Below are 23921 nucleotides of genomic sequence, written 5' to 3' on the forward strand. Positions count from 1 at the left end.
GAACTCATGGTTCATCCCAACCAGCTCTGTGCTCCAAGCTCCAGAGGACAGAGTCCGGGGCCATCCAGCCTCTTATCAGTTCCCATCCCCTTTTCCACTATATATCACCTCCTCGCTGGAGCTGAGTCAGCCTCCCCCTGAAGGCCCAGGTCCTCGAAGGGCAATTCATGTCCAAGGGGCTGGGCTAGCCTGGGCTTCCCTGGGTAGCAAGGTTTCTTTACAGTTGAAAAAGCACCTTCAAGTATGGAGGCACATGTTCCCATGTACTCCTCACAATAGCCAGTAACAGAGGTATCATCAACCTCACTTGATTGAAGGAAGCTGAGGTTCAGAGAATTTGTTGACCTGCACAAAATGATAGCTCTAAGGGTAGGGCAGGGCCCTCTCCAGCTCCCTTAGCTATCTGGCCCCCCAACTCCGTGGCTGATAGGGGAGTTCAGCAGGCTCTGATACCTGGCCAGACCAGACCTGGGGCTGGCTGGGTGTGAAAGACCTCTACTACCTGGTAGAGCCCATGGTCCAACAGGACAATCTCTGCCTTTTCTGTGCCCGGACGTTTCCGCACCAGCACGTTGCCTGGGTGGGGGTCACAGTGCACAAAGCCATTGACAAAGATCATCTCGCTGTACATCTTGCCCAGGTGGCTTGAGATCTGAAAGAGAAGGGAGGCAGGTGGGTGGAAGTGGTGCCCCATTAACACCTATCACAGACTTCCACTCTGGTCCCTCAACCCGGTCACTTTCACGAGCAAGTCCAGAAGCACTGGGTGGACCTGAGCAATCATGGTGGAAGTGACGGCTTCAGATTGTGTAGTTCTTGAGTTTAAGATAGAAGCTGAGTGCCAATCCAGTTCTTAATTTTAGCCACACATTAGAATCACCTGGAACTCAGAAATGTTGGGGATGGTACCCAGGCATGAGTAATTTTTTTTAAGTCCCCAAGGTGATTTTAATGCATGGCAAGGTAAAAGAAACACTGCCTCTGTGTTTTCTGAAGGCTGTAACTCCCACCTCCCATGCCCACCCCTCCATTCTTCCCTGATTTCTCTCCCCCCTATTGTCTTATCAATCCCTCTTCATCTTTTACCCCAAAGCTGAAATGGGCTAGAAAGCTGGGGTTGTGTGGACAAAGCTAGTGAGGATTAGGAAGAGGTGACCCCACCATCCTCTGGGGCTGCCCAACCAACTCCAAACCAGGCCCAGAAGGACCAAGTCACAATCTTCCTGCAGGCGCCTTTCTCTACTCCCCTCCCTGCCAGAACCCAATGCTAATCTGATTTATGATGTCTGCACAGAAGAAATGACACTGGAGAGACCGTTTAAATCATCCTGTCACTGCTGCTCTCCCTGCTAAAGCAGTCTTCTTATCTCTACTCCCTTTTTATTAAAACTAAAAGCCTCTTCACAGCTAGGGAACAGCTGCTGAATAGAGCCAGACCGTGGCCCACAGATGGTCTGCCAATGGGTTTCCGTGGGACAAAGGGATGCTCAACCTAAAGGCTGATGCCCCAGGACACACACTGCCCTTGGCATTCCTCTCAGCCTCAGGCGGACCCCATGGTCACTAACAAACATATCCTGGCCAAAGGAGAGGAACTGGGGCCCAGGGGTGGGGAACAAAGGATCAGCATCTCAAAAAAAAGATTCAACTCCAACTACAAAGTCCTACGTGACCAGACCCAGCCTCCCTCCCTGGTCCTATCTTGTACCATGCTGATACTCCAGCCACATATGCTCTCCTTCTCTTCTCCATTAATCCCTGTGCCTTCCTACCTCAGGGCCTTTGCACATGATATTCCCTCTGTCATGAGCATTCTTCCCATCTCACCTTCACTTGGTTCACTTCTCTCTTCCTTCCCATCCCAGCCCAGCAACCTTCCTGGGGAAGCCTTCCCTGACCTCCCAGCCCAGATGAGGTTCTCCTGCCATAAACTCTCATAAGACACAGCCCTTTCCTTTCATGACACCAGCATACTATCTGTGCCATTATTTGATTAATGACCATGTAACCCCACCACCTAAGCTCCCAAGACAGCAGGGACTGGCTTTATTTTGTTAAATAGTTTTATTGAGAAATAATTTATATGCAATAGATTGGTTTATTATGCACAGAATTGCCTGTAACAGGCTAAACATGTGACTAGAGGACTAAGCCTTCAACATGAGTGAGACCCTTCTCTCTGCATTCTTTTGAGATGCTGAGGTTCCCACCTCTGATGCTTACCCTAATACCACTAATCTGCTCTGAATACCAATCAATTATTACTGACCCTCCCAAAAAGTCATCAAGAATAACCCTACTTTAGTAACAATATCTGACATCCTTATAACAGCTCTAAAAGTAGGTACAATTCTGATCCCCATTTTGCAGATAAGGATCTGAGATTCACTGAGGTTTAACTTACCCAGAGCTATATGGCTACAAAGAGGTAGGAACCAGGACCCAAACCAGATGTGACTCCACAGCCTTCTAGTAGCCACTACTCTATACTGGCTCACACCAACTCCTGCACTTCTCCATTAAGCTTTGCAACCTTAAACAAGTTGATTTTAAACACTCGCTTCAGTAAAATGGAAATAATAACAGTGCTGCTCCCCAGGGCTACTGCTGGGGTAAAAAAGCACATCACAGTACTTGGAACCTAGTGACCTCTCATAAATGCCCCTGTTGTTACTGGTTGCCCCTAACACTCCTGGGAGGATGGCAGACTGGGTTTCATTGCACCTTTTTAAGAGATGAAGAAACCATCGTATAAGAGGTTCCCAAAGTCCTGACATTTATCTGATGTCACACTGTGCCCTGCTAGCATGCCAGTTCTCCAGCTCCTGACGTCCTTGGGTAAAATGAATGCCCATACTCAGTGTCTGTTGGCATTCGGAACAGGACTTTGACCCACATCAAGTTCTCAGATTCAGGTTGAGCTGTGGGAGGGTCCCACGACCACTGCTGTTTCTTCGGTGAGGGGCCCAGCCAGAGCTGATTCTGGAGAAGCCAGCGAGTCCCCACTCTGCACCACTCAGAAGTCGTTTTGTTAGGCTCTATGGAGCCATGTGCTGAAAGGCTGCATTTGCCAAACCAATTGCAGTTATTAAGTAATAATTCATTTTTATTTGTCAAGGACTCATATAAGGTCCAATCAGGGCTCCTGATCAGCCCAAGATAAGCAGCGCAGCCAGACTGAGCTGACAGAATTCCAGCCAAAAGCAGAGAAATGACATTTCATTTAGTCTGGGCAGACCTGTCATGGGGAGATGTATGATTTCCCTTAAGCTTTCTGAAATATTGCTAATCGCTCTGGGCCCCCTTTTACTACATTGAAAGATGGACCTTAGGGGTCTGGGACTCAGGATGGGGGAGCCCTTGCTCATGAGCAGTGAGCTTCTGGTAGCCAGGTCAAAAACACACCAGAACAGCATCCCCCATTTCAATGCTCCATCTAGCTGGCCCTACTTGGGTGTCTTTCCATTTGGGGGCTTCTCTTAATGTTCACTTTAACCAGATTTCACCAGCATAGACAGGTATGGAAGGCAGAGAGGCAGGAGGGGGAGCTAGGCTATGCTGCCAGCTTCACTCTGGACCATCGAGGTACTGCCACTTAGGGTATGGATGACCTGGTGGACAAGTCATCTCCCTTCTCAATCTGGGTGTAAGTTCCCTTAGCTGTAAAGTGCGACTAACCCCATCTGCTCTAGTTCCTCACACAGCAACCTCAAGATTCAAGGTCAAAATACAATCACATATGGGAAAGCACTTTCTATACTATAATGTGCTTATATACTATGTAAGACACACAGACATGTTTTTTGCAAAATGTAGAGCTTTAAAATATAAACATGGAAAAAATTTTACCCAGTATCACCATCAAAGTGTAATTTTCAAAAGTTAGTAACACAACTCTCATACAAATTTAGAATGAGCATGTCAAACACTTTAACTCATCAATGAGGAGCAAGTAAGAAGGTAGAGTTGATTCAAAGAGAATTTTGAGGGACTAGGTATTTATTAGCATTTAATCAGGAATAAAAAACTAAGATTCCTAGATTAGATACAAAACTGGTTATTGTTATACAGAACAATAAGGAAATCATAACCTTTGCAGTTATGTTTTCCACAGGGCAAAATTACTTGTATCTCTACCAGATAAGATCTACAGGTTGACATATGACTTCAGTCTGAGCCCTTAATTAATTGTCAATAGCAAAGGCAAACAGAAGTACCTTCCCTCAGATGTTAAAAAATCCTTGGGTGGGCCTCTTGAGCAATGCCTAAGAATGACTTTGAAAGGACACGCTGTACACTCTTGGCCTTATTTCTAGATTTGGGGTAATTTTCATAACATCTTTCAACAGTTGCACTTAAATCCCTGGGAATTTGCCCCTAGAAAGGCAGCCATCCCCTCCTACTAGGGGCACTAAGGGCCCCAGGAGAACCTATGGCACACAACCCTGTCTCCCAGCCCTTCCGTGATACTTGAGCTCTGTCTCATGACTGAGAACAAACAATTTTAAGTAAAGCTGAAGAGCACATGGGGATGCGGTACCTCTCCCAGATACTGACTTCGTTTCCTTCAGCAATATGCCCAGAGTGGAACTGCTGGATCATATGGTAGCTCTATTTTTAATTTTTTGAGGAATCTCCATACCATTTTCTATAGCAGCTACATCAACGTAAATTCCCACCAACAGTGCACAAGGGTTCCCTTTTCTCCACACCCTGGCCAAGAGTTATCTCTTGTCTTCCTGATGACAGTCATTCTAACAGGAATGAGGTGCTCTCTCACTGTGGTTCTGGTTTGATTAGTAATATCGAGCACCTTTTCATGTACCTGTTGGCCATCTGTACGTCTTCTTTGGAAAAATGTCTGCTCAGTTCCTCTGAGGCTGCCCCTTGCCCTGTTGATGGTGGCATCTGTATAAAGATAAGGGAGCACCACCTTTTTGTAATGGTAACAGGCACCGTTCCAGGCACTTTCCATGAACTTGCAGCCCCCCTCTGCAGCAGACGGGTGAAAGAGGCGAGATACAAAAAAGGGGAAGAAGCTCGGTCACCCCGGCAGGAGTCAGTGAAAGCAGGCTCTGAACCCAGGTGGCTGGGGCCCAAAGAACAACCGCCTCATTGCCAGACCATCCTGCCTGTCCACTCCCAGGGAAGCTCCTGCCTGGAGGACGGGCCACAGGAAAACCCTCGGAAGGCCCCCATGGCATCCAAGAAGGCATTCCACTGGGAGGAGAGTCTCAGTGGGAAATCCAGGACTGTCTGTCTAACCAAAAACTCACTGGTAACTCAAGCCATGGTATAAGTCTTTTCTGAAAAGAAGCCAGTAACAAGTCTTTCAACTAATCCATGTAAAAAGAATGTGCTACTCACGTTAAGCAATTCAGTAACTATGCAATGCCTTTATTCTCTAACAGTCGGGAGGGGGAAAAAACAGGAATCTATAAAAAGGCTGAGGAAAGAATTAATTTAGTAAATAAAATTTAAATCAAGCAGTTATTTTTGGATTTTTCTCAAAACTGGAATTGGCTGAAAGCACTTTAATTATTCTATAATTGCATGGATTAATTTATTCCCACACCCAAGGGAAAATCTATTTATGTTCTTGGGGGTTGTCATGAGGGGAAGGCCAAGATTTCTGAAAGAAACAGCAGGTTAGTGTTGCAGGATATCAATAATCACGTGAGAAGCCCAAATATAAAATAAAAAGAGGTTAATATACAACATCTTCACCCTTCCTCCAGTTTCTGTCCAGGCTTCTTGAGGCACAACAGCCTGAAAGTCCAGACCAGACCACTGCCTGGAGCATGTTACTCTCTGCCCCCACGCCACCCCCAGGAACCTCCCTGGGGTATATAAACCTCTGATCACGAGATCAAGTCTACTCATGGAGTGTGTCAAGCCCACTAGGAAACACAGCATGAAATCCCTGAACATGAAGGCACTGGGAATCTCCGCCAAGAACACACAGTACCAGGAGAGGTAGTGAGGAAGAGGGGCCAGGTTAATTACAGGAACCGGGGAGTTTCTAGGTGCTTGGGGGAAGCTTCTCTATGTCGGGCTTGAACTAGGGCATCACCTGGGAGCCAGGGCATGGGGCACCACAAGGCCAACCAGGCTGCCTCAAGGCTCCTGTCCAGGCAGAGAAAGGTCACAGCTACCAGAGGGACTGGGCTCCATGGGTCGTGACTACTGGAGGACACAGTGAAGGGAGGAAGAGCTAGTGCCATCTGACATCCCTTACCTCGGGCAACAACTCACTCCAAAGAAGTATTTCCATATCCTTCCACCTTACCTGGGTTAATATACAAGGTGGGAAAGGGTTTCTTCCCCACATGATTCCCCCTTCTGGCAAACATTTTACAGCTAGCACCACAGAGTGGGCTGAGGATTGGAAATCCAGCGCAGTAACAACATGTGTTGAGCTCGTACTGGAAGCACTGTGCCAAACACTTCACATTTCAATCATCAAACACTCCCACAGGTTACTCTCTGTACCCCACTTTACAACAGGAAGCTGGGGCTTCCAAACAGTGGCTGGCATCACCAAGGCAGCAGAGCTTGTAAATCACAGAGCCACCATCAGAATCCAGGAAGGCCAGCTCCACTCCTGACATCTCTGCTGTTGAGGAAACAAATCCCCAGGAACCCGTTTTGTACATCCAGAGCCTCTCAAGATTTGGTCTGAGAAATTAGGGAGGGGTGGATGATGGAAGAAGAGATTTTCTTCTAGTGATTTCTGTACCCAGGGTCTTCATGCCTCTTTAGCTTCTCTTCCCTGATGTTCTGAGCACCTTCTACCACAGAGCCAGAGAGGCCCAGTAAGGGGGAGGTGATGCTGAGCAGACACCAAACATCACCCCGAGGTGGCGTCGGGGGACACTGGAAATCTGGGCCTAGCTGCAGCAAGGCTTATAGCAATGAGGAAGGAGAGTCACCATATGATCGATCGATGACCCCTTCCCCGCAAGACTTCATACTCATGGACAACCGAGGTAGTGCACAGGAGGAGAGCAAAGAAGAGTCTTGGAAATCAAGGGAGGAAGACGAGCCTCTGTGAATAATAACCTCATGAATTAGAAATGACTTTTTTTAAAAACAGAACTTCACAGCCTGCAAAGCCTACGCAAAGATCCTATCAAATATGTATTGTTATCACTATGACTGTACAGATAAGGAAGCTTAGACTCAGAGTCTAAGTAACTTACCCAAGGGCACCGGACCAATAAATGGTAGAGCCAGAAACAAGCCCAGGTGCCCCAACTTTGAGCCCCCACTGCAGCACCCAGCCTAGTGGAGCCTTGTCCAGCCCATCTTCTGTCCACACCTCTATAACAGCACATATAGGCAGTGCCCACACATCGTAGGGGCTGATAAATGTTTGCTGAAAGATACATTTGAGACCCTTTCACTGCTCCTAGAGTGATACAGAATGGATTTTAAAACCACTGGAAAGAAGAAACATGGCAAGGGCTTCTGGCTCAACGTGGCAGCCTGAATCCCTGCACTGACCCCACTCCCTCACCAACCCCACTAAGATGAATCTAATGGAAAAGGTGAAGACAAAGACCCGCCCCGACAGAGAGCACAGATGGGCCTACAGTGGCAGACAAAAAGAGACTTCTTGCTGGGGGAGCAGACAGCTACTGAGAAATGACTTAGCAGGCCAGACAACAGGGAGCTGGGAACGGGGGACCTTGATGTTTGCAATCTCTGAGCCCAGAGTGGCTGGGCAATGGAAAGCCCCTGGCTCCTCAGAAAACAGGAGCTGGAGGTCCTGAAAAAGGAGGAGCAATGGAAAGACTTTCAAAGTAAGAGCTAAACTGAAATCCCTTCCCGACTCTGATAAAAGACAAGATTTTACCTCTGGAGAGGTAAAAAGAGAGGCTCTGGAGGCCATCCCACATACCAGAGGGCCACCCCAAGGACTGAATAAAAGTATACACCACTGGGAGCTCCAGGCCCTCTCCCCACAGCTGCTCCCAGGCTTCCAGAACAGACAAGCTGGCATCTGTTGCAAGACCCCCATCCCTGTGTCTACCCCCATTTTTCAAATAACTGATGTCTGCCCACCAGGCCTCCAGTTCCTGTCCCCATCTCCCACAAAGTCTGAACTTTGTTACCTTTCTCTTAGCTAATTTCACACAAATTCAATTGGGCCTCAGCCAAGGAGGGGTCTTAACCACACACTCACTAAAATCCAATTAACCTTCGATAAAGGTCTTGCAATCAATAGTCATCCTGTGTTTGAGGAGGCTCCATCCAGCCTGGGAAAGCACGCTTCTGCACGACCTTTACTTTTAATGAAATCAATGACAGTCATTGTCACCAGCTCTTAAAAGTGACTGGCAAATATGATCAACTGGGTCAGGGCCTCAGAAATACGCTGCTGCTGGGCTACAGACCCAAACAAATGAGGGCTCCTGCAGGCTGCTGGCTCCCCAAGGCCTCATGCTCCCTGGCAGGTGAGCCCACCTGGGCAGGGCTTAAGGTCAGAGGTGCCTGGTCCTCCAGCCTTGCAACAGGTGGTTCCTGAATTTCAGTCAGTGTCTGAACCACTTTGTTAAAATGCAGATTATTACAACCCTTCCCATTCCAGATTCTGATCAGTAAATCTGGGGTGGGGCCCAGGAATGTGCATTGTTAAATAAGCTTTCCTGGTGATTCTGAGTCTTAGTTCTCAGCAAGCCAAGAATCAATGCTATGTAAATTATCCAAGCAGGACATACCCTTAGAACCCAGGTAACCCAACGCCTTCAATAAGCAAAATTGAGGCTCAAAGATGGGGAGTGACTTGTCATGATCACAGTCAGCCACTAGCAGGGCTAGAACTTGATCCCAGGTCTCTTGCCTCCTAACCTGGCAGGTCCCTACCTAAGTTGGTGGAGAACTGACTACTTAGACTGGTCTTCAGGTCCTCACAGGCTAGGCCCAGCTGGGCCACGACGCTGTAGGGTGAGGGGAACTCTCCAAAGTGGAGTGGGGACAACTTAATAAGTGGTGGGAAGAGTCAGGGCTGTCCCCACCCACCTCAAGAGCAATTTCTTCTGCAACCATGTCCCGCTGAGCCTCACCTTCCAGCTAAGTCACCAGCTTGAAGCAGCCAAGATGCTAGGAGGCACCCTACTGGGGATTTGGGTTGAGATCTCTGCCCCTTGTCTCTCCCTCCCCAAGGAATACTCACAGCCAGGCTGTCCTGAAGAGGAAGAGGCACTCCAGCAATGAGTTTGCTGGGTCCCACAGTCTTTGGGAAACTTTAAAACTCTGTTCAAAACTTGAAGTAATGTGGAGTCTCTCATATGCCAAGCACACACATACACATCTTCCAGGAGGCCATGGCTTTGGTGTTCGTTGGTAACGGACATAATAGATGCTTTTTGCAAAGTCGGGTCTGTCCCTGGTCTACTCCCAGCACCACTGATGGTCAGTGACAGCACAGTAGAGTACATGGCCCACACCCCATGGCCCAGCCTGATGTTTCTGTGGAAGTATTTAGTAACATCATCTCAGAATGCCAAAGAGCTTCCCAAGTCATGCAAACCCTAGAAGCCAAGGGCAGGGGATCAAGGAATTAAAGACAGTATGGTATTACTGCAAGGATAAACCAAGAGACCGATGGAAGAGAACAGACCTTTAGAAAAGCCCCACAGCTGATTGATGACAAAGATGCCAGACCCAAAAGACTATATACTGTATGATTCCATTTATATGAAGTTCGGTAATGATCAAAAGTGATATGTGGGGTAGAAGTCAGATAGCAGTAGCTCTGAGGGGGATGAGGGTAATAAGGGAGACTGCCAGAGGACTAGAAATTATATGGACTACACAGTATATCCATATGAAAACTTACAAAGTATACCATTAAGACCTGGACCTTCCATAGTTACCTTCCCTTTCTGGTCTCTGATTTCTTATCTGCAAAATGGAGACAATAAGACCTCCCTTATAAGTTGAAAATGCAGAAAGGCCTTGGCACAGGGAGTCAGGCAGTTGATAAACATTAATGATGAAAGGAGGGAAAGGAGGAAAGGACAGGGTCCAGGAATTATAATAATAATGAAAACAACAATAGTGATTAATTAGCTACCAATCTGGAGCACTAACCACATGCCAGGTGCTGGGCTAAGCATTAACTTACCTAATCCTCACATCTCTATAAAAATAGAATAATGATTGAATAAAATGGATAAAACCACCTTAATGTAAGCTAGAGAGAGAAAGGGCACACTCAGATAGTGCCCTGGGTGCTGACAAAGCTTCTCAGTCAGTACTCCAGCTTCCCCCAAGGAGCCAGTGGTGAGGCTGTCAACCAGGCGGCCCCTGCAGCCGTCCCCTGCAGCCTGGGGCACATCCCTGCGAGGGAGATGCAGCAGGTGGAGGAGCCAGGGCTTTCAAGTCATGCAGACCTAAGTTCAAATGCCGGCTCTGCCCCACTAGCTGTGTGATGTTGGGAAAGTTGTTAACCTCACTGAGCTTTAGCTTTCTCATTTATAAATAGGGTTAATGATATATCCTTGGCAGGACAGCTGTAAAGAGTAGAGCATATGAGATTGTACATATCACATGCCTGGCACAAATCAGTTGCCTATAATAATTATTATTGTTATTACTTCTCCCAAACCACTCCTATAAGCCTGCACAGCTCTGCATGTCCATGAAAACACTCTGCCTGGGCCCTGCCTCACAGAGGCCAAGCCAGAGCATGAGGCCTGAGGGAGCCATTCTGTACAGAGGGCTGTTACAGAAGGGTGGAGGCAGGAGTAGATGAGCCCAGGCCCTCAGAGGACACCACCCTGCCCCACTCCCACAGACCACTCCAGACCAGCTGCCCCTCCTCCCAGGCACCTCACTCAGCCATGAGCAAGTGACTACATTACAGCACATCTTTGCTGGCATTTGTCTTTGAAAATCAAAGCTGCCTCAGATTAAACGCCATTCCAGCCCTGGGCTCACTGGATCCAAAGCGATTAATGGATTTGGGAGTGCTCCTGGAATGAAAATCCCACGGCAGCTGGTGGTAAAGGAATGTCAGTAAGCTGGTGGGGGTTGAGGGGAGTGTGAGGCCTCTGGGCTTACCTGATCAGCAAGCAGAGACCCTGCTTCAAGGAAGATCAGGAAATGCCTGACGTCACCTCCCCTCTCCTCCCCTCCCTCAACACCCACTGAAGCCAAAGACTTTGTACTTAAGTGTCCTGGTGGGCAAAAGATCCCTGGCTATTTGCAGGGACCCTGCCACCAATAGTGGAAAAGATAGGCAAGCAGGTCTTTCTCCCTCCTCTGCAGGAAGCGCTGCCCTGAGACGCTCCGTAGGCCCATCCTAGACACCAACAGTGAGGGAAGCAAAGTCAGGACCTCAGGAAAGACATTTGCTCTCTCTCTGAGCTCCCCCACCCCGCCATCTATAAAGTGGAGGGTTGAATTAGAACAGTAGTTTTCTTACCCTGCCCCCAGCCACCTCTATGCAGAATGGGTCCAGGAAAGCCCCACAGGCAGCTCAGGCGATGGCAGAACTGCCCTCGCTGAAGCAGGGTGGGCCCTGTGCTGTCCAGCCACCCCACCCAACCACACACCACACACGGCCTGAGGCCCCCGGAGGGTTCCAGGAGCGCCATTCCCTAAGTCAGGGGACAACAGCTACCCCAGGAGGCCAAGGCCAGCCAGGCTGGCACCTTTCTCAGCCATGCACCTGGCAGTAGCCCCATCTACTCAGATGCACCCCCTCTTTTCATGGAGTGAGTAGTGGAGTCAGAGGGACTTGGGTTTCAGTCCCAGCCCTGTTAGCTGTGTCACTTTGGGCAAGTTACCTTCTCTCCCTGAATCTTTGATTCCTCATCTGCAACATGGAGCAATGAGACCTCCCTCCTAAGTTTATTATGGTAAAAAAGGCCTAGTTCGGGAAGTTAGGCCTTCCATAAACATTAATGGTAAATGGAAATAATGGAGGAAGGAGGAAAGGGCAGAGCCCACAGATAAAAATGAAAACAACAACAATCTTGCTGCCATTTTGGAGCACTAAGCACGTGCCAGGCACTGTGCTAAGCACTATTTGTACACTAACTCACATGGTCCTACAATCCTCTTAGAAGTAGGGGCTATCATCATCGCCACTGACAGAGGCCACACAGGCACCTAGAAACCTGGGCTCACAACCTCACACCCTCCTGCCATTCCAACTTGCTCATCTGCTGAGCCAAGGTATGACTTTCTCCTCTGGGCCATGACACCACTGAGACCACAGGCTCATCTTTGGGTGTTGCCTGGGAGAGGAGGAAAGAGCATTTACCTCTATTGGGTTTGATCCCTTCCATTCCTTCCTCCCACCCAGCTGGAGTGACAGATTATGTCACTGCAGTCCTCAACACCCTTCAGTGACTCCCCAGTACACTAGGGTCATGCCCAAGGCCTTCACCATCAGCCCCACCCTATTTTTCCATAGTCCCCTGGAAACCCTGACCTGAGCCCTGGTAACCCTCACCGTTCCCTTCCCCTTCCTTGCAATGCCATCCCTGCCCCCAATTCCTCCACCCCCTACACACACACAGGCAAATTTCTACTCATTTCCTGGGGAAGCCGACCTGTGACAGAGAAGAGCACGCCTCCCCACAGCCCCCTGGATTTTCTCTCACCCTTTCTGCTGCCTAAGAGATAGCTCTAAGGCTTTTGCTGTGTGTCTAACTGCAGTGCCAAGCTGTGAACCCCTTAAAGAAAGGAACTATGTCTGATTCCCCTCTGAAACACCCATTACTTAGCACATAATAGGGACTATAAGGACAATGAAATTGTTGAAAAAGTACAACTACATCCCTACCTGTGGGACCCCATGGCAACCCAGGAGAAGATGGGGCACAGTCCCCAGCCCACTGGCCTGCTTTCCCTGAGACCAGTGGGGTGGGACATGGGAGACAGAAGCCCCCCTTCATCCTAGCTTTATGATGTGGGAACAGTAGGCTACTGCTGTCCCCTTTTCACCTGCTACTTTGAGATCTGGGGAGAAGCAGGGAGAGGGGAGAGCAGGAAGGAGGAGGAGGTGTGTCCAGACCCCACAGGGACAGAATGATGAAGTCGCGGGGATTTTACACTGTAGTCCTCTGTGGCTGCTCAGCTCTGCGGGCCTCAGATGGTGCAAGAGGACAGATGGCAATCACTTGTCCGGGCAAGATCTGCAAAGAGGGGTCAGCATGTGGCTGCTGCGTGCTGCCAGCCCCAGCTTAGGAGATGGGACAGAGGCTTGTACTGATGATCTGGAGGATGCCTCATGCTCAGTGATCTCATAATTCTTCAGACAACAGGCCCCTTTCAAGGCAGTGAGACCTCACCTGGACACACTTGCCCTGCTGGGCAGTCCCAGCGAAGCCTGTGTCCCCTGCACCGCAACTGTGAGCTCTCAACCTCACCTGGTTGACGTCAATCTTGTTCCTCTCCATGTAGTCTCTGTCATTGACCTGCCCACCATCCACAAATTCCATCAAAAGGACCCGCTTGGTGGACAGCTCCCAGTAGATTTGGGGGACCTGGAACAGGAAAGGGCAGGTCAGAAGGGCCTGGGCAGCTTGGAGCTGGGGGCGAGGACCACAGAGCAAGCTAGACAGCACAGCTGCTCCCCCCAGGAGCAGGAGAGAAGGCCTCAGAGGGACCTCAGTGGGGAAAGCAGGAGGCAGGCCAGGAGAGGAGCGCACACACTGCCTCTGCCAGCGAGGACCCAGCCGTCTCCCTAGAGACTCTCCCATGTGGGGGCCAGAGAATGGCTTCTGCCCTCCTCAGTGCCTTCCAGGCACAATTAAGAACCGAAACTGAAATTGGTACTTAGGGGAAAATGTATGCCACCCCTCATATCTGAGCCAGCATTGGCATTAAAAGCTATTTCCCTCTCCCCAGGCCCTCCTCACGTGAATCTCAACACTTTGTCTCAGTTTCTGTATCTGTGCAATGGGTGTATTATATGGAACTTTGTATGAATGCATGAATGTATGTTTACTGGATGATAATTTTTCAGTCAGGAAGTCATGAGTTTGCTCACACCCATTTCCTCCAAGCCCCCTGCGGCTGACAGTGATGCATTCTAACTCCCTATTCCCAACCCTCCTCTTCCCCACAGACAGGAAAACCTAAATACTTTCCTTACCTGCCTCACATACCCATGGTCACGTGACACATTCTGGCTCAGGAGACATAAGTGAAAGTGTGCTAGGGGGTCTAGGAAAGTTTTTATTTTCCTGATAAGAAGGGATTTTTGTAGATAATGCAACTCTTCTCACCTTTCTCTTCCTACCTTGGAAGTGAATATGATACCTGGAGCTGCAGCACTTATCTTACAACCATAAAGTCCAAGAAAGTCACAGGGATACCAGCCCTGATACTGTCAAAGCACTGAGACAGCACCAGCAGGCAACTGCTGCAAGCCTTCTCATCACATGAGGAAAATAAGTCCTTTTTGTTTAAGACATTTTAAATTGGACTGTCAGTTACCTGCAGGCAAATGGATTCCTCACTTACTTGCTCTCCCACCCCCTGTGACTCTGAGAAAACCCAACAGCTAAAAAGAGAACAGATTTCCCCACCAACAGGCAAGAGACCGAACTGCACCAGGGCAGCTAGGCTGCCGTGTGAGTGAGCGACACAATCGGTACTGTACCACCACAGCCCAGGGGGGGAGAATTACCTGGACAGCAGCAGGCCAGGTTTTCCCGACAGCCTGATGGACTTGCTTCCACTTTCAAATGAAAAACAAGGGCAGCTATTTCAGGTGTTTAGGGGAATAAGGACTTTTCTCATCCTGACCCCCAAAACTAATCAGGCAGGAAGCTAATGGCCCCTCAAGTCAAGAAACCTGTTTCCTTTCCTAGTTCTGCTAACAACTGCTTTGTCTTAACCCAGCCACTTAAGTCCTCTCTCCCTCGGTTTTCCTACTGTGAAAGGAGCTTGCTGCTGCACCACCCTGGTAAGGGTCCTAGGGTAACTGGGGCTGAACACAGAACTGAAGATTCTCTGGGACCCCTGGAGCAAAGCTTCCAACTGAACTCCAGGTGTGGTTTGGGTTGTTACTTCCCTGCAGTTTTGCCATTTGAAAAATGGCAAAATAAAAGAAATCCATGACTCTCTGCTACTTTGAACTTAAGACTCAGTTTTGCTTGGCATTTTTTAGAAAGTATTCTGAGTGCTGGTTTGCTGTTGTTGTGGCTTCCAAATGACAGGGACATATTTTGGGGTTAAGTTCTTCCCTCAGCCTGTTTGGAAACCTAAGCTTGGCAGTACACAGCTGGGACTCTGGAGACCCAAGTCAGACCCCCATCTGAGCCTGCCTGGAGCAACCTGGAAAACAGCCATGAAAACCACAGGACTCAGAGAGAAAACCCAAAGGCCGGACACTCTCGGGCTTGTCAATCAGGGTCACGGGTGTGCTGGGCTCCCCCTCTTCCATCTTGTCCCCTCCAACACTCCCTCCAAATGAAACCATCCCAGGCTAACAACAGAATGTTCCCCTTGCTTCAGGTGCTTTGATCTGAAATGACAGAAATTCAAATCTGGGCAACAGAGGGGTTTGTCATGGACCTCAGCGAGAACTGCAATTCACCTTGGCTAGAACATGGGAATGACTAAAAATTGCAAAATTTGGCTTGACAAGGGGATACAAGGTCAAGTGACTTGACCCTAAATCACCATGTGGGGAGGAGGGTTGGCATGCCTGGTGAAATTCACTTTATCCCAGCACCCACCATGACCATGCCTTCCTCTGCTCCCTCTCTCAAGGAAGGGAAAGATGAAAGAGAAATACTTTAAACAGGCACTAAGAACCACTCCAACTCCCCCACCCTCCCAAACAAAACTAAACCCTGGGAGACCCAAGGGCAGAGTGCCTGCTGACCCCACAGACAGGGCACACCCTGGCCATCAGGGCCTCTGGGCCTAGGGTCCATCTCCCTGCCACAAGGCAAAGGCCCTGCTCCTGTGGACTCCACCTGCCCCCACTCTGGGGCCAATTTCCACCCCAAGAAGAAGGGCACAGATTACGGAAAGTTCCAGACCAACACCCCAGGCCTCAGTCTCAGCGTCCAGCCCTGACTTCATGCTTCCTGCTCCTGTGCTTTGTGGGCACCCCTGGGAAGCAGGCCCTGGCTTGTCTGGGCCAGCACCCACCACCTGAGCCCAAGGGAGCAGAGCACAGACCTGCAGTCAGAGCGTCAGGCTAGACCCTGACTCTGCTACCTCCAAGCTGTGTGACAGTGGGTAAGGTTTATGACCTCTCTGCGCATCAGTTTCCTCACCTGTAAAATGGTGATGACATTTACAGTGAAGAATCCCTACTTCCTACTAGTATGTGTGGAGTCCTGTGCTCGGCACAGCACCACACATGTAGAACCTGCTGAGCGAACATCAGCTGCCGTATGACAGCCATGTAGAGTTTCACATGATGCACAATCAGGGCTGAGATGTAATGGCACACACAGCTCAGCATAACTCACGTCTGCTCATAAATTATTATGAAGGCAGAATAGCACAGTGGTTTAACGTGCAGGCTCCGGAGTCAGGCTGCCTCCATGCAGAGCCTGCCTCTGCTCTTTACCAGGAAGCTGTGGACAAATAGTTTAATCTCTCTGGGCCTCAGCTTCCCCACTGCTGACATGGGACGAATAATGGCATTTCTCTTGTGGGACTGTGTAAGGATTAAACAGTAAATACATGTAAAGCATTTTAAAAAATGTCTAGCAGGACAAGCATGTAAAAAACATTAGTCAGAAAAATATATATAAATATTAGTCAGTATTATACACCTGTGGTTCTCAATCGCTGAGATTCTTGGTAAGCTATGGTACTTCTCCAAGCATGTACATATCCTCAAGGTTTGCCTCCAATTTCTAGAGAGTCCCAGGCTCCTGACCTCACACTAAGAACCTGGAGGGACCCTGCTCAAGAGATGAGCTCTACATCCATCTTCACCTCCATCTACACAGACACACTCCTCTCGTCTCTTCCAGCCCCAGACCGGGTGGTCACAGGGCTCTCCCTCCTACCTTGTCCGAGCTGTCTCCCAGGCCAGTCACAAACTGCACTGCTCGCCCTGTTCCCTCCCCACAACATACACACACACTCTGGTGCCAAATCCACAAATGCCCTGGTCTTGACTGTTCAGCTGGCTGGCCTCTCACCTTCTCCTAGTCTCCCCAACACCATGTTTGCATTCAGTGCTTGCCTGAGGCTCTGAGATTTATAGCATAGGGCTGAGGTTATTAAAGCCCCCCTGGAAGATGCCTCACACACTGAGAGGTAAACTCTTTGCTGAGGCTTAATTACACACAGATGTTGTGATGGGATGCCAGCATGCAAAAGCAATCTATCTCCATTTTTAAGAGCTGAACTGGGTTCACAGTGCAAAATTCACATCCTACTTGTTATGTGTTTAGGCAAAATTAATTACTCAGGAGCTTTCCGTTCCAACACTGTCTTAGGGATGGTGTACAGGTTTTAGAAGCAGCAGTTCGAATTGTTATATTAATTATTTACCCATTTGGCATCCTTGTTTAAAAAATTTGTTATTATTATTATTATTACATGTCTTGGTCTGGCAGATGCTAGCTGGCCCCAGTCAGGGGACAATCTTGCTGTTTCCATGGGAACAGCAGAGGAGATGGTTCTCTTTGTCTGGCTTATCGTTCTGGTGCTGAGGAGCACCCCTGACAGTGAAGAGGCAACAAAATGTCCTTAAATGAGCACCAGAGTTGAAGTCAGAAAATTTGGGTTATAGCCGTCGCTCCTCTACTCTACATCTGCCATCTGTAAAATGGGATGATAGTTGGAAGGATTCAATGTCATCGCACCTTCGTAGATTCAATGCAGCAGAAGAATCATTCAGTACATACTACCCACCCCTTCATATAATCAGCACTTCTTGGAAGCCCCCTTGAAGCTCCTCATCTGGATAGAATTAAGCACTTTCTCTCAGGCATCCATAGAAACACAGATAAGTCTCTGTCCTAGACAAGCATGACCAACCTATACTGTAACAACACATTTCTAGTTTGTCCCACACTAGATGGAAAGTTTTGCTGGCTGGGAGCCAATGATACCTTACTCATCTAGGTACCCCCCAGCTCCTAGCACAGCAACAGGCTCAGGAAATGTGAAATAAAGGAGCCAAAGAAACAGGCTATGCAAGAGGAGAACATTATGCTAATTCATTAATATTAGTACTGGTCTGAGAGCCATGTAAGTGTTCACTGAACTGGTGGTTTGAACTTCAAGGCTGGACAGTGTTACCAGACCCAGTCTGCACATCCGGATTTATAGGCACAAGAGGATCTGTACCTCCAGGTCTGCGATGGGGGCCAAAGAAAAGCCAGTCAAGCATAATATGGGGGCATCCAGACAGACCTCTCAACTCAGAGCTCAACTTTGCCTACGGCAACACCTTTCAACAAAATCAGTGTGTCAAGACACTACACTGATATCCACAGCTGTGTTTTTTTTGCCCCATGATCTGAGCTTTAGGATTCTCAGGGGGCTAGTGCAGACCCTCCCTCAGTTCACTACATGTCTGCAATTTGGACAGCAGAAGTATAAACACTACCTCTATTTCTTAAGATGCTTTCAGAGGCCACATGAATACTTCAGTTCAGAGCAAAAGGCCCTCCCATTCAGTGTACAGAGGAGGGCACTGCTTGACTGCTGGCTCCGGAACTAGCACGCAGAGCTCCTAGGGGCTCTGTGACACCCCCTCCCATGTTCTCCAGGCCTCCTGAGTGAAGACAGATGGGCTGATCTCTACCAAGAGCTAAAGCCAAGCTCTCTGTGTAGACGACTACCTGAGGGGCCCACCCCTTGCCCCATGAAGAGGTGCCCCTGGTACAAGGGTCCACACCCTGCTAAGGACAGGACGTGGGGGGAGAACAGCAGTGCTGGCATGCTTCTCTCTCGGTCCAACCCCATGTGCCCTATCGGGAACATAAGGACCATCCTCAAAGGCCAGCTCCAGTGCCACCTGCTTAACAGAGCCTCCCCTGCCCTGATCCATCACAGGAGTCCCTTCTTCTGAATCTTCAGAGCACTTACCAGCAGGACCTCACACAAAGCTGCCACTCTGTATCATGTGATACTCTTTCCCACAGTAAGCGTCTTCTATTACACAGGCAGTTCTGCTCTAATACTTGAAAATGCAAATTTGTTCCAGTCAACTGATAAGTTAGGGAACAGTTTGACCATGACACAAATTTTGCATTTGCTTATGTGCACTATCATCCACAAAAACACCATGTGAATGCAGAAAACTATCCCCAGCTGAACCACGTACCACATAGGAATACACGAAACACGCACACCTCAAACATCACCACGTGTGTTATAACACATCTGGCATTACTATTTTCCTTCCTGTTTCAGATGCCCTCCTTCCACCACCTCACAGTAACTCACAAGCAGCAACCCTTTTGATGCCCACTTCCACAAGCATATGTCAAGGCAAAGTGCCAAGTGTACTGTGGTCTTATGTATTTCTCAGCCATTCAATGTGTAAAATCATGCTATTTTCATTAGGTTCCTATCTTCTTTTATTTCCTGTGCCACAGAGACATTTTTGAGTGTTGTAAATCTAACACTATTTTCCCCATAAGCCTTGTGACTTCTGTTGTGTGGTTCTGCGTTCTAGGGAGATTTCTAGGAACACCTATGTTGTGTTACAGCAGAACTGACTGTATATTGAGCTAATATAACATACATGAAGCATGAGGAACAGTGCCAGAGCCCAGGAGCATTAGTGATCATCATCTTCACCATCATCATCAATGTCCCCATCCCAGGCTTCATGGAAGCAGTGACCACGGCTTACTGGCCCTTGGGTAACACTCAGCATCTTGTAATTGTAGATCATTCAATAAACATCTTTTGGATTGACTGACAGGTCAACAATCACATTTGGTATTTCTTTGTAACCTTGCCTTCAAGGGCTTTAATGTGCATTACCAGGAACAAATCATTCATCCTCATAAAGAAGACTCTAGAAGGAGATGTCCCATATCATGTCCTACAAAGGGGGATGCTCAGGCAGGGACCACATCTCCCCTGCACTCTCCCAGCAGACCATCATGCCCTCATTGCCCTGCCCTCCTACCTTTAAGAAATCGAAGTGCTTGAGCATTTGGGCCACTTTTTCAGCGTTCCTCCCTTCATTGAGGAAATCCAGCTCCAAAGGCAGGTTCTTCTTGGCTTCATCCACCAGCCACATGAACTCAAACTCTGGAAACAGCTGCTTCACAGCCAAGACAAGCACCTGAAATCCACCAAGCACCCTATCAGTTGGATCACAGCACCCACCAAGGGAGGTACATTCGCTGCCTTCCTGCCTGGGTCCAGACATTGACAACCACCTGGGCCTCCCCAGAGTCAAGGTAGGTGGGAAAACTGCTCCCCTGGGACCCACCTCTGTAGTCTACAACAAAGATGATAAAAGCCCAACAGCCACCAGCACCAACTACCATCAGCTGAGCCTCCCATGTGCCCAGCACTGAGCTAAGGATTTTACTCACATTATCATTCCACTTGGTCTCCACAGCCCCAGGAGAACACAGTATACATTCTTCTCCCCATTTTATAGATGAGGATGTTGAGGATCTGGGGGGTTAGACAATTGTGTCAATTTGCCCAGCAAGGAAGCAGAGCCAGAACTACCCTTGGCTCTGCCCAGCCCCAAGCGCTTGCTCTTACACCCGGCACTGGAATGCCGCCTGCTGTCTGTGCTGCTCCCAGATTTGTTCTTCGTGGTCCCATTTACCAAGGGCTGCAGGGCACTGCAATGGAACTGCGTTCTGTTTATGTAAGCTGAGTGACTGGAAACTGAGCCTTTATAATATTATTTTCTATATTTTTCATACATCTAAAATACACCATAATAAAAAACTAAATTGAAGTAAGAAAGCATGGTTGGACAAGATAAGAGGAGGGAGTTGAGCACTGGGATGAAAAGCTTGGATTTTTGGCAGTTTGACTCCACTGTGGATATGTGAGTGAGGACATAATGAAAAAGGAGATTTTAGAAGACTACTCTGGCATTTTTCAGTTTAAGGATGTGAAATTAGATGTCACTGGCAGAGAACAAGAGCCTAATGATATCTGCAGAGCACACCACAGCCTCTCCATGGACTGGGATGCAGTTCTGAGGCTACCCCACCACTGGGGCTCTGGATTGAAACAATCGTGAAAGTTCACAGACAATGGATCTGCAGTGGGTGACCAAGGGTGATGATGCCAGAGCCATGGGAGATGCTCCAGCATTCTAGGAGGGAAACACAGAAGGCAGCTCTCCTGCTCTCCTACAAGCCCTCCAGTCAGTGTTCAAAGTGACCAACCCTCCCAGTAATTCTTGTTATGGATTATCCAAGTTCTCCAAGAACACCCATCTCTACCCCCTGGTAACAGCAGATGGCAATGAACAAAAATTTAAAAACTAGGGGGCTGCTGGGACCAAAAGGCCTTCCCCATCTGTTATGGACTGAATGTCTATATCCCCCCAAATTCTTCTGTTGAAGCCCTAATCCTCAGTGTGATGATGTTTGGAGGTGGAGCCTTTGGGAAGTAATTAGGTTTAGATGAGGTCATGAAAGTGGGACCCATATGATCAGTGTCCTGATAAAAAAAGGCAGAGACCAGAGCTTGCTCACTCTCTGCCATGTGAGAACAGAGAGAAGGAGGCTTATCTACGAGCCAGGAAGAAAGTCCTCACCAGGAACCGAACTTACAGCACCTTGATCTTGGATGTTCAGCCTCCAGAACTGTGAGAAGTAAATGTCTGTTGTCTAAGCCACCCCCAAGTCTATGGTATGTTTGCTCAAGCTGACTGAGACACCATCCAACCACCCAGAGGGCTTACTGAGCCCCAGCTATGAGCCGTTCTTATGCTTCCTTTTGCCCTGGTCTATAATATTATGACAAACATTGTGATATAAAAGAAAGAAATCTAAAGCAGGGCCATTAACTACAAGGCATTTACAGCTTTGTTTTTAAACTCCACTGTCCTAGATGATGTACCAGATGCCATTTTAAAAGAATCATCACACAGGGTTATTATAATCAATTTCTATCAAAACCCTTTTTAATTACATTTGGCTGCAGTCTAATTTCTTTTAAATCGTGTCTCATCGTTCATGGGCTAGACCTGTGACCTTATGATAATCGACTTAGTTTATGTTTTGTTTCTGTTTGTGTCACAGGAAACTAGGAGGGAGAGGTGACAACAGAAGGGCCTGGACCGCACCTATCAGACCCCAGGCATCTGGACAGCAGCCTCCAGGTATCGCATCTCGTCCCTGTGGCCTCAGATGGCCCACGGCTGCCACCAGAGGGGAGGCAGAGCTGGCACATAGTAAACAGAGTAAATAAACTTATTATAACCCCCCAAAATTTTACAGTACTCATCAAACTGATTTCTGAAGCACCATGTGGGTAGTGACTGAGTCACTCCCTTACTTCCTTTAACTCACCTGGGCCAGGGCAAGGCGTACCTATCACCTGACACACCTGAATTCCACTCTCTGAGCTCCAAGTTCAGGCAAAAAGCCACTTGGGCCTTTTGCTCCAGCCTAAAATCCAGAGGTTCTCACCCAGGAGCAACAAGGGAAGGAGCCACAATGAGGCTCACTCATTTGTTCAATCGATATTTACAAATGACCTCTTAGGTAATTACTCTCAACCAGACAGGGTATAGCAGGGAGTGACATGTAGCCTAGTGAGGTCTATACCTGGGGATGAAGAAGCTTCTGGCCAAACAATAAATCCTCATTATTTATTGTATGCTCCCTGTTATTTGTGAAATGTTTAATTATCACTCACATCCAAACAGCACTATAAAGCACTTTAAGGATTTTTCTATTAATCGATTATATAATTAGTCATTAGTAGTACTATTGGTTATTAATTCCTAATGTCATTAATCATAGAAGCAGTCAAAGTTTTATTGACTGATAATAAATGCTGTAACTAGGAGGGGCAGAAGATGGCGGCGTGAGTAGAGCAGCGGAAATCTCCTCCCAAAACAACATATATCTATGAAAATATAACAAAGACAACCCTTCCTAGAATAAAGACCAGAGGACACAGGACAATATCCAGACCACATCCGCACCTGAGAGAACCCAGCGCCTCGCGAAGGGGGTAAGATACAAGCCCCGGCCCGGCAGGACCTGAGCTCCCATCCCCCCAGCTCCCGGCGGGAGAAGAATAGGCAGAGCGGGAGGGAGACGGAGCCCAGGACTGCCGAACACCCAGCCCCAGCCATCCGGGCCAGAGTGCAGGGCCCTCGATACTGGGAAAACAGGGCAGCAAGAACAGTGAGCAGGCACTGGAGGCTGGGCGACAGAGGACATAAGAAAAGCGCGCGACCATTTTTTTTTGCTTTTTTGCTGTTTTGTTTTGGCGAGCGCTTTTTGGAAGTCTTAAAGGGATAGGGACCCCAATACTAGGGAAACAGGGCAGAAAGACCGGTGAGCAGAGGCCTGAGGCTGGCACCGGAGAATAAAGAAAAACGAACGACCACCTTTTTTTTTTTTTTTTTTTTGATTAAAAACTTTTTTTTTTTTTTAATTAAAAAAATTTTTTTTTCTTTTTTTTTTTGGTGGGCGTTGTTTTGTTTTGGTGGGTGCTTTTTGGAAGTCTTAAAGGGGCAGGGCGGGTCACTTAATCCAGAGGTAGGGAATCCGGGATCTCTGGGCACCCTAACCCCTGGGCTGCAGGGAGCAGGGAGGCCCCTTACGGAGATAAATAGCCTCCCAGCAGCTCCTGCTCCAACGCGACTCCACCATTTTGGAGCAGCTGCCCGAGCCAGGCCACGCCCACAGCAACAGCGGAGATTAACTCCATAGCAGCCCGGCAGGAATCAGAAACCCTGTCTGCGCGCAGCTGCGCAGCACAAGCCACTAGAGGTCGCTGTTCTCCCAGGAGAGGAGGGC

General features: G+C 48.4%; 1 protein-coding gene across 8 annotated transcripts in view; it reads right to left on the reverse strand.

The window, feature by feature from the left end:
• ADCK1 (aarF domain containing kinase 1) overlaps positions 1 to 23921 on the reverse strand; it is a 164701-nt gene that overhangs the window by 31739 nt on the left and 109041 nt on the right. For all 8 annotated transcript variants that reach the window (XM_057488270.1, XM_057488268.1, XM_057488274.1 and 5 more), the window contains 3 exons: positions 20093 to 20251; positions 13389 to 13505; positions 503 to 652 (listed from right to left, as the gene is read on the reverse strand). In XM_057488270.1, the coding sequence (XP_057344253.1) occupies positions 503 to 652; positions 13389 to 13505; positions 20093 to 20251 (426 nt within the window). The remainder of the gene's footprint in view (positions 1 to 502; positions 653 to 13388; positions 13506 to 20092; positions 20252 to 23921) is intronic.

Source organism: Manis pentadactyla, chromosome 11 (genome assembly GCF_030020395.1).
Source record: "Manis pentadactyla isolate mManPen7 chromosome 11, mManPen7.hap1, whole genome shotgun sequence".
In the NCBI taxonomy this organism is placed as follows: Eukaryota; Metazoa; Chordata; class Mammalia; order Pholidota; family Manidae; genus Manis; species Manis pentadactyla.